At 43.4% G+C, this 14,938-nt stretch overlaps 1 protein-coding gene across 1 annotated transcript in view; it reads right to left on the bottom strand.

Moving 5' to 3' along the window:
• Positions 1 to 4,417: 4,417 nt before the first annotated feature.
• The window catches only part of LOC144889378 (uncharacterized), a 31,857-nt gene continuing 21,336 nt past the window's right edge, over positions 4,418 to 14,938 (bottom strand). The window contains exon 3 of the mRNA XM_078769601.1: positions 4,418 to 4,598. Coding sequence (XP_078625727.1) covers positions 4,552 to 4,598 — 47 coding nt within the window. The 3' untranslated portion in view covers positions 4,418 to 4,551. The remainder of the gene's footprint in view (positions 4,599 to 14,938) is intronic.

The following is a 14,938-nucleotide window of genomic DNA, read 5'->3' as shown; positions in this document are numbered from 1 at the left end:
CCATTCCTTCCTTCCTGGGAGGGATTGGGAGACGAATTCGGATTAGAGGGGGATATGGGAGACAAGACGTAGAGACGGATTGTAAATACAAGGAGAGCTAGGGTAGTATAAGCCAACGGTGGGGGGCACGGACGGTTAGGGACGAGCCTGCTCTGCTCGCTCTTCCGCGCCCCTCGCATCGCATTACCTTGTGTTTCTGTGTGCCGTTGCGTCTTTTCCGCTTTGCTTGTTGTGCCTTGTCTCTCCCCCCACCCCAGCACCATTTTGGAGGTGGAACTGTGCAGCACCATCGACCTGTGCAGCATCCCTACTGCACCTTGCTACATATGTGCAGCATCCCTGCTGCACCTTGCTACATCTGTACAGCAGAATGCGCAACACTTTGCTGCCATATCCTTTTGCTGTAATTTTGCTGCACCTTTGTTACATCTGTGCAGCACTTTGCTGCCACAAACCCTTTGCTTCACCTTACACTCATGGACCACAAGCTTTGTGGCCTTGCACTTCTGCTGTGCAGCACTTTGCTGCAAAATCATCTTGCATCTTCGGACCACTTGTTGAGTGGCGTTAATGTCACGCAGTTGGACCACATGGAGGTGGCCCTGCCTGGCAAAGGAAAACGAAATGAAATGAAATAAAAGCATTTTTTGTGCATTTCTATTATGGTGTGCTAGGGATGAGAAGATGTGTAAGTTTAGGTAGCCCTGAAGATAAAAAATGGCCTGTATGCCGGTCCGGGGGCTAGCCTGTTTGTTATATGCACACAGAAGATGCAAGAAGCAAGAAGCAAGATGCAACAAGCAAGCAGCAAGTGTTATGATTTTGAGTGTGTTGTGTTTTTGCTGTGCTTTCTCTCCTCTCCAATCTTCTCTTCCAAAAAGGACAGGTCCTGGGTCGTAGAATTGTAAATAAGATTAAGTTTTTGTGCTTGTAAATGTAAAAATGCTGCCCACCGGCTATGTGTTTAGTTGAAAAAATTCCGGAATTCGGTTAGTTGTGGGCGTGAATCTGATATGTAACTACTCAACGCAATAGGAGTGACATATTTAGTGTTTTAAAACTGTCGCATACACGGGTCAGAGTAAATGTTAGGGGGAACCACACCTATATGTCACATGTAAAGGTAAAAGTTAATTTTGCATGTCATTCTCTAACCGGTCGTTCATTGTTGGTTCCGACTCTGGGGACGAGTCTGACGAGGGAGGGGTGTAGTGTTGCAGTTTTGTGTTTTTACAATGAAAGGTTAATTTCCCCTCATAGTTTAGTTACACTACAACACGTAGCCTCGTTTAAGCTCAGTTATTTCTTAGTAAGACCTTTCCTTTCCTTAGCATAGACCTTTCCTATGTGTTAGTTTTGTGTTGAGTAGAATAATGAGAGTTAGGTCTCCTTCCGATGCTTCTGAAGCCGCAATGCTTTGGTATTTGGCACGAAATACCACGAGGCCGGCCTGAACAAATCGATCAAGGCCAAAGGAAGGCGGGACAGGAAGAGTGGGAGTGACCGGTAAGCACGAGCCGCCAATCAGGGCTCGAGGGGAGTGGCTTACCACTGCAGCAAAAGGCGTGGTTTGGAACATTCGATGCGCGCTAGGGCGGGGCCAATATAACCCTGTGCCCAGAGCCCCCACCTCAGTTGTGAGCCGGGGTCCTCTGTTGAATTAAGTTATGAGGGGAGAGGCGCTCGTTCAGTTATGAGGAGAGACGTGCTGCGTCAAGTTATGAGAAGGGAGGCAGACGAGTTACAAGTTGAATTCTCCATTGAGCTTGAGTCAGATCCTCCGTTGAGTTACGAGAGTGAAAGCGCGCAGTTGTATTAATCGCGCTGTGAAAGACAGCCGTGCCGGGCCAAAAATGCGCGAATATTTTCTTCCGCCTGCTTGCTTTGCCAATACAAGTGCTGCGAGGATTCCTCCCGCCTGCCTGCCTTCGTCGGGGGAAGTGCGGTGACCGCCAGAGGGCCACGCCGGGTGAGCTGTTCCTGGACGACCCAAGCCGGCGCGTTCACCGCAGAACAGTTTCCATACATATATACATATTTACATATATATATACATATATATACATATATATACATATATATATATATATATATATATATATATATATATATATATATGTATATATACATATATATATGTATATATATATATATATATATATATATATATATATATATATATATATATATATATATATATAACTGTAAGAAATAGTAGAAACTCCAAAGTACGAGCAGGGCGTCTCATTTGTATTGAATAAATAATCGTTAGATTAAATAAGACGCGGACGTAGCTTCAGGACGTCGATCTTTAATTGTCGACAAGCTTTCGACCAACAAAGGTCTTCTTCTGAGTCTACAAAAACAGCAGGCATGTATATCAGTCAAGTATGTATGGTGATATGTGTGTGAGATGTGTGATGTGTGTAAAAATGCATACAGAAGAAACGTGAGTCCTTTTGGATACACAAACTTCGGACAAAAGTCCCTCATGGCATAAATTTTGATGACTAAAGCATGTTCCCACATCAACCCAATCAAATTGTTAACCGTAACCCATTCATTCATTCATTCATCATTCATTCATTCATTCTACCTTTATATGTCATTTATATAAATATATAAATATATTATATGAATATAAATGGGATATGAATATATGCTTGTATGTTTATGTATGTATATCTCTATATTTGTATATGCACGTGCACCCTAACTGTAACGCAAACGGTCACTTCCGTTGAACTTGGGGCTGGTGAGTGAACTTTGGCGTGGCTCTTCCTTCTGTATGCATTTTCTACACACATCACACATGTCACACACATATCACCATACATACTTGACTGATATACATGCCTGCTGTTTTTGTAGACTCAGAAGAAGACCTTTGTTGGTCGAAAGCTTGTCGACAATTAAAGATCGACGTCCTGAAGCTACGTCCGCGTCTTATTTAATCTAAAGATTATATATATATATATATATATATATATATATATATATATATATATATATATATACACAAAGAATTAAGTTAAGCACCCCCCCCGTTTTTTTACAACCTCGCACATTACAAGTTTGTTGTCGTCAAAACAGTGTAATATACCCATGATATTGCTATATTTTCTGGAGAAGTGATATTATGGTCACATAAAAACATAACAATCATGCCGTTTTCAATATTTTATTCTGAATAATTTAAGGTGAAATTTTTTGGGAATTTTAGGCATATTTTCACCTCAATTTAAGTATGGAGCTATAGGTCCATCACGGACAGTGTGGATGACGTTTATGTTTTCTAACGTACAGTCATTGTTCTGAGAAGACCTCTAGCGATCTTTGCGTCAATAACGTGTGTAGGACCCACGTGATCGGATCACTGACTCAACCCTACGTCTCATAGACCCTGTAAGCCGTCGTATGCGTTGCTGTGGCAGGTTGTTCCATTCCCGATGTAATGCACGTTCCAATTCATCCAGATTGGCTATTGGAGGGACCATCTTCGCAACCTTAGAATATATGCCAATGTATACATATACACAAAGAATATATATTAGGGGGTGCTTAACTTAATTCTTTGTGTAGGGGTGCTTAACTTAATTCTTTGTGTATATATATATATATATATATATATATATATATATATATCCTGACATGCTGAGAAAATTCTGACTTCAGATTCAAAATCAGCATACTAGATTTAGTCTAGAACATATGTTTCTACCCCAGTAATAAAATCTTTGTTGTCCAGTGTTATTCCACCATGTGCCATCTCATTTATCATCCTTCAGACAGGCAGGTAGCAGGCTCTTCCCTCTATGCAGACATTTTAAAGTAGTTTGCTACTCCAAGAGTAAACTTCCAAAAGCAAGAAATTCACTCCCCCCTAAAAAACAAAACAAAATGAAATGGGTAAGGAACAAGCTAAATTCGTTTCTCCACAATGATTATTTGGCAATAACTTTCAGAGTGAACCTGAAGTATGATTTATGTTAATATCACTATTATATTTGTGAGCCTTTGCTAACTGGACTTATCGTGGAGTGCCACAGTTTTGTTCATACAATTTACAGTTATCTTAATTTCATTTGTTACAAAAAATTTGCACAGACGCAGTGGCCCTGAGATAATAAAAACGAGATGATGTTTTACTCCAGTGTTTTTGGATTGTCGTGGGGTACGTAATTTTTGCATTTTTCCATGTTGGTTGTTCACAGTGGCAGATTGCGAGTTTGAGAGTTTGTGATTGGTTAAAAAGACCTCCACAAGTGTACTGCTAATTATTTAAATACACTAAAGTGTACAACTGGGTATCAGACAATCTGAAGATGGTCTTGATATTAAGCTCGAAGTCTTACTATGAGAGTGTCATATTCCTGTTCAATAACAAGCAACACAGTCAGGAATACCAATTCAACAATGCATCACATCACAAATGATTGGTTTTTTATTTCCTTTTACTCATCGTACATACAAATATATTGCAAAAATAAATAAAAATTCTTGGCATGTTCTGGAATATTGTATTTCCTTTGTAGATCTTTTTGAACGCCTTCATAAATGTAAAATCCAATAGACACGATTATTTATGTCTTCCAGAGCTTCAAAAAGACAATAAACAACATCATCACAATTGTGTGGTATTTGAATATTTGTGATTTCCAAAACAGCAGCAACAGCAACTACAATAACAGTATAACTCCTTCCTAGCAACTGAATTTGAGTCCAATATGATATTTCAAAGTTTGAGCAGACCGATGAGTAATCTGCAAGATACTATACTAAGTATCTCTATCATGTTAGGAACATGCAATATACAGTGCATTCAGAAAGTATTCAGACCCCTTCACTTTTTTCACATTTTGTGATGGTGCAGCCTTATGCTGAAATCGTTTAAATTCATTTTTTCCCTCATCAATCTACACTCAATACCCCGTAATGACAAAGAGAAAACAGGATTTTAGAAAGTTTTGCAAATTTATTAAAAAGAAAAAACTGAAACATCACATTGACATAAGTATTCATACCCTTTGCTATGACACTTGAAATTTATCTCAGGTGCCTCCCATTTCTCTTTATCATCTTTGGGATGTTTCTACTCCTTGATTGGAGTCCACCTGTGGTAAATTCAATTGATTGGACATGATTTGGAAAGGCACACACCTGTCTATATAAGGTCTCACAGCTGACATTGCATATCAGAGCAAAACCAAAGCCATGAGGTCGAAGGAACTGCCTGCAGAGCTCAGAGACAGGATTGTGTCGCGGCACAGATCTGGGGAAGCCTACAAATTTTTTTTCTACTGCATTGAAGGTTCCCAAGAGCACAGTGTCCTCCATAATTCTTAAATGGAAGAAGTTTGGAACAACCAGGACTCTTCCTAGAGCTGGCCGCCCGGCCAAACTGAGCAATCGGGAAACACGAAAGCCCACAGAATCTTGTTTCTCACAGTCTGAGAGTCCTTTAGGCGCTTTTTTGCAAACTCCAAGCGGGCTTTCGTGTGTCTTTCACTAAGGAGAGGCTTCTGTCTGGCCACTCTGCCATAAAGCCCAGATCGGTGGAGTGTTGCAGTGATGGTTGTCCTTCTGGAAGTTTCTCCCATCTCCACACAGGATCTCTGGAGCTCAGCCAGAGTGACCATTGGGTTCTTAGTCACCTATATTACCAAGGCCCTTCTCCCCCGATTGCTCAGCTTGGTCGGGCAGCCAGCTCTAGGAAGAGCCCTGGTTGTTCCAAACTTCTTCCATTTAAGAATTATGGAGGCCACTGTGCTTTTGAGAACCTTCAATGCAGCAGAAATTTTTTTGTAGGCTTCCCCAAATCTGTGCCACGACACAATCCTGTCTCTGAGCTCTGCAGGCAGTTCCTTGGACCTCATGGCTTGGTTTTTGCTCTGATATGCATTGTCAGCTGTGAGACCTTATATAGACAGGTGTGTGCCTTTCCAAATCATGTCCAATCAATTGAATTTACCACAGGTGGACTCCAATCAAGGTGTAGAAACATCTCAAAGATGATCAAGAAAAATGGGAGGCACCTGAGCTAAATTTCAAGTGTCATAGCAAAGGGTTTGAATACTTATGTCAATGTGATATTTCAGTTTTTTCTTTTTAATAAATTTGCAAAACTTTCTAAAATCCTGTTTTCTCTTTGTCATTATGGGGTATTGAGTGAAGATTGATGAGGTAAAAAATGAATTTCAACGATTTCAGCATAAGGCTGCAACATAACAAAATGTGAAAAAGTGAAGGGGTCTGAATACTTTCTAAATGCACTGTATATGTATTCATGTACAGAGTGGCCACAAGGTCCCTATGCACACATTTAGAATTTATCTGTATTCTCCCCTCCATTCTCTGCACAAATTTGAATTTTTATCCATGTTCTTCTGGACATCTTCTTCCATGTTGAGGGTTGGACATCATAAAAGCAGCCCCTAACAGCTGTTTTGAGGCCTTCAACTGTTGTTAGGCAGAGATGAGAAATTTCCTCTTTCACAATGCCCCAAAGCGAGTTGTCACATCGTGTTAAGTCCAGACTTCGCGGAGGCCACACTATCTTAGATCCACGTCCAATCCATCATCCACTGAATTTGTCATTGAGATATTCTCCAACTGCAAGACCAATGGCATGAAGGTATTGGAAAGCGTGTTGGAGAGGAGGATAAGGAAGAAGGTGAAGATCGACGAAATGCAGTTTTGATTTATGCCAGGAAGAGGAACGACAGACGGGCTCTTTATTGTGAGGCAGTTGCAGGAGAAGTACATGGAGAAGAGGAAGAAGTTGTTTCTTGGGTTTGTTGATCTGGAGAAAGCATTCGATAGGGTTCCACGCGAAGTATTGACATGGGCATTGAGGAAGTTAGAAGTGGAGGAATGGTTGATCAGAGTTGTGATGGCAATGTACAAAAGAGCGCGCACAGCTGTAAGGACGAAGGATGGGAACAGTGGTGAGTTTGAGGTGAAGGTGGGAGTGCATCACGGGTCGGTACTAAGTCCACTACTATTTGTAGCTGTGATGGAGGTGCTGGCTCAGAACGTAAAGGAGGGTTTACCATGGGAGTTGTTGTATGCAGATGATCTGGTGTTGATTGCGGAAAGTGTGGATGGACTGAAGGAGAAGATGAACAAGTGGAAGGAATGTATGGAGACAAAAGGTCTGAAGGTGAATATAGGAAAGACGAAGGTGATGGCAAGTGGTAAAGCATGTGGTGAGGTGGAAAGAACTGGGAAGTGGCCGTGTGCAGGAAGGGTGTCGGAGTGAACTCCATTCAATGTGCAATGTGCGCTGAGTGGGTTCATCAAAAATGTAGTGGTCTGAGAGGGTCATTAACCAGTGTGGCAGCTACATTCAAATGTAAGGTGTGCACAGAGGGAGCTGCAGATGGAGGAAATGTTGAGTTGGATCTTGGAGACGGCATGAAGCTGGAAGGTGTGAAAACATTTTGCTACCTCGGAGAAATGCTGAATGCAGAAGGTGGATCAGACTCGGAAACGGTTGCTAGAGTGAGATGTGCATGGAAGAAGTTTCGGGAGTGGGCGGCGTGCTGATGAGTGAGATGATGACTGAGTGGTGTGCTGATGAGGAGGGGAGTGTCGTTGAAGCTGAAGGGAAAGGTGTATGCTGCATGTGTGAGAAGTGTTATGATTTATGGGAGCGAGACATGGGTAATGAACGTGGAGCAGCAACGAAGGTTGGAAAGGGTGGAAATGCGAATGATTCGGTGGATGTGCGGAGTATCGTTGAGAGAGAGGAAGACAAATGATGAATTGCGAAATATGATGGGAATAGAGCCTGTGATTGATGCTGTGAAGAGGAACAGGTTGAGATGTTTTGGTCATGTGTTGAGGAAGGATGAAAGTGACTGGTTGAGAAGAGTGATGGAAATGAATGTAGAAGGAAGTAGAGGATGGGGAAGACCAAGAAAGACTTGGCTAAAGATGCTGGAAGAAGAAATGCGGGCAAGGGGGTTAACAAGGGGAGATGCAGAAAATAGGGCAAAATGGAGAAGATTGTCTTGGCGACCGCAAGGCTAACCCCCGCTCTAGCAGGGAAAATGGCCTTAAAATGCATGTTGTTGTTGTTGTTGTTGTGTTGCAAGAGCATAATGTGCTGGTGCACCATCTTGTTACAGGATAGCTGTTTCCTCGAGATCTCTCTCACGCAGTTGTGAAACAAACCATGTCTGAAGTATGTTCAAATAGGCAGTGTGATTGACACTTGTATCGAAAAAATATGGCCCTTTCAAGTGATCTTCTGAAATTGCTGCCCACATCATGACATGAGGAGGATGCTGTACAAATTCCTCATAAAAATGAGGATTTTGTTTGCACCAAAAACAAACATTCCTGGATCGATTGCTGAGGTAAATAGCATACACATCCAAAAAAAATACGCTTCGTCTTGATCTAATGGTGGAAAATCACTGCAGAAGAGCCTTGCTCCAAATCAAGTCAAATCAAGGACACTCCCTGTTGAAAAAGCCTTCTTCTCCCATGCCCGCATCGTGTCGCACGTAGGAGCTGGCGTTTCAAACCTCTGCAAAAATCTTGTCCTTATGTCTTCAAAACGTGCTCCTTCTCGTGCGCGGTCATGAACCCAAACACAAGTAATCAGTCTCTAGTCTATCGTGTACTCACTGGTATCCGTCATGCTGAAGCCGTACCTGGAAAACAAATAAGTAAGAGGACACACTATTATGCATAGGGACTTTGTGGCCACTCTGTATATAAATATTTAATTATATATATATACAGTATATACACAATATATATTCATATATATTGTTGCGGTTTTGAGAGTGTACATATAACATCATTAAAGGTTAAAGGTTTGCCCCCTAGTTAGTCCACAAGCAACACGTAGGCCCATTTAGGATATTAGTTAAGTCATAGTCTATGTGAGTATAAGGCCATTTCCCTAGTAACATCTGCGTTGTGTAAAATAAATAAGTTTAGGTCCTTTCATTTTGCCTCCACCCTCCAAATCTACCTCGTTGGGCAGAATCCATCCCGCGCCCCATTTTGGCTATTGCACCTCGCATTAGGATGCTCCCTAGTCAAATGACACGAGGTAGGCCTGAGAGAGGGAGGAGTGCGGCGTCGAGGTTGAAGCGGGGGAGACAGCAGCGGTAAGGGCCACCAGCCAATCAGGGCTCGGGTGATGTGGCGTGACAGGGCGTGGTAAGGGCGTGCCTATAAAAGCCAACGCACAAAGCCCTTGAACAGGACTGATAAGAGAATTGATGAGGACTGGCCAGGAGAACTTCGTTGTGAGAGGACTCGTGGGGAGAGGACTGTATTGAAGGACTGCCGAGAACTGGAAGGATTTGCGCCTTGCATACGAACTTGTATTGGGAGCGCATACGAATTTGTATTGGGAGCGCATATAGCGCCGGTCCAGTTATTACGTACGCAGCCACGCCAGCGTAACCGCCAAGCCCAGCTTACCGTTCGCCCCGTAATTGTCCGATCTGCGCCAACGACCCATGGGGAGCTTCTGCCGCCCTGACCATCTTCTTCGCGGTGCGAGTCGGGGACCGGAGCGAACTGCCTGGACATCATCCCTGGACCATCAACCTGACCATCTGCAATCCCCGTGTGAGTGTCTGAGTGTGAGCGGGCCCATTGTCTTGGGATAAGTATAAGACTATAAGGCTGCCCTGTGTGTTCTTCTTCTTCTTCTTCTACAAATTGTAAATAAATCGTGTTATTCCTTTTTCCCAAATTCGACCGTTTCAGTCATTTCCTTCATTGGGTAAGCATGGCACGATAGGAACCGCTTGAATCGGGTTAGTCATTGCTAATGGCTCGGGTCACGGTTCGCTACCGCTCGGTAGTTAAATAGGTTCGCTACCGTTCGCTACCGTGATTCGGGCGGGGCTTATTTCCTTGCTTCCTAGGCGGCGTTGGTACTTAGGTAATAGGAATTCGGCCTACCACCCTATTTAACGCCGTCCGGAAGGAACGTCATAGCCCCGGATCCCGTCGGCTAGTCAAATACATGAGGACTAATCCCCCCTTGGTAAGGGGAGAAGGCCGACGAGGACATCCGCAACAATATATATATATATATATATATATATATATATATATATATATATATACACACACATACACAATACAGTCACGTGAAAAATTAAGTACACCCCATGTAAAGTTTTGATTTTTTCAACATATTTCAACATATAGCTATTTGATCTTCATTTAAACAATATTGATAGATAAAGGTGATATAATATAACAAATATCATGAAACATTTACATTTTGTAGTCCATTGTATTCTTTAAATAAACATAATTCAAATTTCGCACGTGGAAAAAGTAAGTACACCCTTGGCTCTAATAGGTGGTATTGCCCCCTTTGGCAGAAACAACCTCAAGTAGGCGTTGCTTATAACTGTCTACCAGTCTTCTACCAGTCTCTGACATCGACTGGGAGAAATTTTTGCCCACTCCTCCATGCAGACCTCTTTCAGCTGTGCGATGTTTGAGGGGTTTCTTGCATGCACAGCTCGTTTCAAATCCCCCCACAACATCTCAATGGGATTCAGATCCGGGCTTTGACTTGGCCATTCCAGAACCCTCCATTTCTTTCTTTTCAGTCCGGGCGGGGCTTATTTCCTGAGCCTCGTCCTGAGCCTCGTCCTGGAGGTGGGGTTGCTATCTTTATAAAAAACTCTCTTCCTCACTCGCCCTCCACTGCCCTCTCTCCACCTCACCCCCAGGAATACCTTTGGCTACGGCTTCCCCTTCGCTCCCACCTTTTGTTCATATGTGTGTTGTACCGTCCACCAAACAGCGATGACTCCATCTACATCTCGCTGTCTGATAATATGGACCAACTTCTATCTACCCATCCCAACTCTCTCTTCCTCATATGTGGTGATTTCAATTGTCACCATGCCAGTTGGCTGGGTGTGGGTACCTCTCTCACCAGCCACGGCTCTTAAGCAAAGGACTTCTGCGACTCACTGGGACTGACACAATCTGTCAATTTCCCGACCCGGATCTCAGTCAACAGAGCATCTTCTCTTCTGGATTTGGTTATGACAAACTTCCCTGAAAATGTCTGCTGCTCTTCTTCTGCTCCAATCGGCTCATCTGATCATGTGCTTGTCAAAGTGGACATCTCTCTGACCATTCTCAGAGAGCCTACTCAGCGTCGACGAGTCTGGCATTTCACTCAGGCCAACTGGCACGGTCTTCAAGCAGCCATCAATCATCTGGACTGGTCTCCCATCTCTACTGCCTCTGACATCAACTCATCCTGGGAATTCTTTCAAAGTAAATTGCTCTCTCTCATGCACAGATTTATCCCATCTCGTCTTCAGTTGTCATACCCTTCCTCCCGTTCATGGTACACGGAATCTTGTGGTGAGGCTGTTGCCCTGAAACAACTTGCTTTCGTCTCCTGGAAAGCAAATCCAACGGAAGGAAATCTCATTTCCTTTCACAAAGCCCGAAACAAGTGTGTGTCCACCCTCAGGAGAGCCAGGAAACAATATCTCACCGTTCTCAAGACCGAACTCTCTTGTCTGTCTCCCTCTTCCAAATCCTGGTGGCGTCTGGTCAAATCTGTTTCTGGTGTTTGTTCCCCCTCCATCCCCTCCCTCACCTCAAACGGCTTAACGGCTGACTCCGCACGTGAAAAAGCTGAATGCCTCAACTCTGTGTTTGCCTCTAAATCTTGTGTCCCAAACCCATCCCTCTCTGTACCCACCATACCCAGTCGTACCCAGCTGCTCCTGGACTCTGTGTCCTTTCCTCCTGACAAGGTGGAAAAGTTTCTGTCAACCCTCGACTCTGATTCTGCAACTGGTCCTGACGGCATCAGCCCACGGGTCCTAAAATCATGTTCTTCCGCTCTTTCACTCCCTCTTTCTGTTCTCTTCACCCTCTCATTTGCTCAAGGTCATCTGCCATCTGCTTGGAAATCAGCCAACATCACCGCTTTGCACAAAAAAGGTGCAAAAACAGATCCCAGCAACTACAGACCAATCAGCCTTCTCCCAATTATCAGCAAAGTCATGGAATCCATCATTGCTTCAGATATGAAATCTTTCCTCTTCTCCAATGGCTTGATCTCTGATCATCAATTTGGTTTCAGACCAGGTCACTCTACTCTGGACATGCTGCTTCTGCTTTCTCAACAATGGATGGAGGTCCTCAACACCAAACAGGAAATTAGAGCTGTCTCCCTTGACATTTCACGTGCCTTCGATACGGTCTGGCACCCTGCTCTGCTCACCAAACTCTCCTCCTTTGGTATCCATGGAACTCTCCACGCATGGCTGACGGACTTCCTCTCTGGTCGTAGTCAACGTGTGGCCCTGAATGGGTTTCTCTCATCTCCTCTTCCTGTTCAGGCTGGAGTTCCCCAAGGTAGTGTTCTGGGCCCTGTGCTTTTCCTGGTCTTCATCAATGATCTCTCTGACTCTCTTGAAAATCCTCTCTATCTCTTTGCTGACGACTCTACTCTCTGTCGCTCCATTCCTCATCCCTCAGATCGGCAGACTGCAGCCTCCTCACTCTCTGCAGACCTGGACAAAATCACAGACTGGGCAAACAAATGGAACATGTCTTTCAATCCTGATAAATCTCACACTCTTACGATGTCTCTCCGAAAAGACCGACTGGAAAACCCTCCCATCCACTTTCTGAATAATCCTCTCCAAGAAGTTCTGTCACTCAAGCTTTTGGGTCTCACTATTTGCCATGATCTTTCCTGGGAAAACCACATTTCAAATCTGGCCTCCAAAGCCAGTCGCCGACTGGGCATCCTCCATCGTGTGAAGTCCTTCCTTGACACACCTGAGCTCCTCACCACATACAAGGCTTTCATCCGCAGCTCTATGGAATACTGCTCTCCCCTCTGGTCTGGTGCTCCTGCCTCACACCTAGCCCGTCTTCACGCTGTTGAAACCAAAGCGTTCAGAATCATTGGAATCTCCCGCGATGAAGCTAACTCCAAGGGCCTTTCACTCACTCACCGCAGGCAGGTTGGTGGTCTTTCCGTCTTCTACCGACTCCTCTCTGGCCTTGCCCCACCAGCCCTCTCTGGGCTCTGTCCCCCAAATATTCCTACAGGTCGCACAAGATCTGCCTGCAACCCTCTTATGGTTAAACTGCCAAAATCAAGACTTTCTGCTCACCTTCACTCCTTCATTCCTCTTTTCTCCTGCCTCTGGAACAAACTCCCTCACTCTCTTCAATCCCACTCTCCCCTCCAGGTCTTTAAAACAGCTGTTCACCACCATCTCTTATCCTCCCCCATCCAAAACCTTGATCTTTTCTACCCCCGCTAATTTCGGTCCCCATGTGTTTTATACCTCTCCCCCCCCCCCCCTCCCCTTCCCACGCCTCCTGCCCCCAAGCCCTCTCCCTCCCACACTTCTCCCTGCTCTCAAATGTTGTGGTTGTGTGCTTCCCCTTCTCTCCCCATCTTGGCTTCCGCTCCCTCTTTTGTATATTTTGTTTGTCTGGTTGATTTGTTTGTGAAATAAATGTTAGCTCTTTCACGAGCCTCGATTCAGTATACAAAAAAAGAAAAGAAAAAAAAAAGCCATTCCTTGGTGGATTTACTGGTATGTTTCGGGTCATTGTCATGTTGCAAGGTCCACCTTTGTTTGAGCTTCAACTTTCCAACAGAGGCCTCACATTATCCTCAAGCACCCTCTGGTACAATGAAGAATTCATAGTGGATTCTATGATGGTGAGCTGCCCAGGCCTGATTCAGCAAAGCTGCCCCAAACCATAATATTTCCACCACCATGCTTTACAGTTGGTATCAGGTTCTTGTGGTCAAATGCTGTCTTTGGTTTTTGAAAAAACATGTCTTCTGATACTGTGGCCAAATTGCTCTACCTTTGACTCATCTGTCCAGAGCACATTGTTCCAGAAGTGATGGTCTTTGCCTAGGTGTTCATTGGCAAACTTTAGACTTGCCCTGATGTTCTTTCTGGACAGCAAAGGTTTTCTCCTGGCACACCTCCCATGTAGATCAAATTTGTGCAGCCTCTTTCTAATGGTAGACTCGTGCACTTTGACATCAACAGTGGCAAGAGCTACCTGTAGGTCCCGTGATGACATTCTGGGGTTCTTAGAGACTTCTTTCAGCATCTTGCGGTCTCCTCTCGGGCTGAACTTGCTGGGGCGGCCTGGCCTGAACAAGTTGGCAGTTGTTTGGAATCTTCTCCACTTGTAGATGATCTTCCGGACAGTCGAATGATTGATTTCAAATGGTTTGGAGATCTTTTAAAATCCCTTCCCAGACCCGTAGGCATCTATAACCTTCTTTCTGAAGGCCTCAGAGAGCTCTTTTCATCTAGGCATGGTGATGCCGCACACTTCAACAACAAAGAGCAAACCAAACTAAATATCTGAGGTTTAAATAAGACAGGTTCCTCCAAGATCCTCTCTGACGATGTTCTAATCATTTGCACCTGAGCTGGTGCACCTGATTCTAATTTTAGGTATTTGAAGTAGTGATAAATGTAGGGGTGTACTTACTTTTTCCACATGCGAAATTTGCATTTATGTTTATTTAAATTATACAATGGACTACAAAATGTAAATGTTTCATGATATTTGTTATATTATATCACCTTTATCTCTCAATATTGTTGATATGAAGATCAAATAGCTGTATGTTGAAATATGTTGAAAAAGTCAAAACTTTACATGGGGTGTACTTACTTTTTCACATGACTGTATATATACAGTATATGTATATATATATATATATATATATACATATATATATATATATATATATATACATATATATATATATATATATATATATATATATATATATATATATATATATATATATATATAGTCAGTTTTTTAAAACTGTGATCGGAGCCTCTTGGTGAATCTTGTACATAAATCACATGGAAGATAGAGACACACAAATTAGTTATCATTGTTGTACCTT

The sequence above is a fragment of the Myxine glutinosa genome, unplaced genomic scaffold, assembly GCF_964187855.1.
Source record: "Myxine glutinosa unplaced genomic scaffold, kmMyxGlut1.1 SCAFFOLD_3314, whole genome shotgun sequence".
In the NCBI taxonomy this organism is placed as follows: domain Eukaryota; kingdom Metazoa; phylum Chordata; class Myxini; order Myxiniformes; family Myxinidae; genus Myxine; species Myxine glutinosa.
Note: the sequence above shows the minus strand (reverse complement) of the source record. Positions and strands in the feature narration are given on the sequence as shown.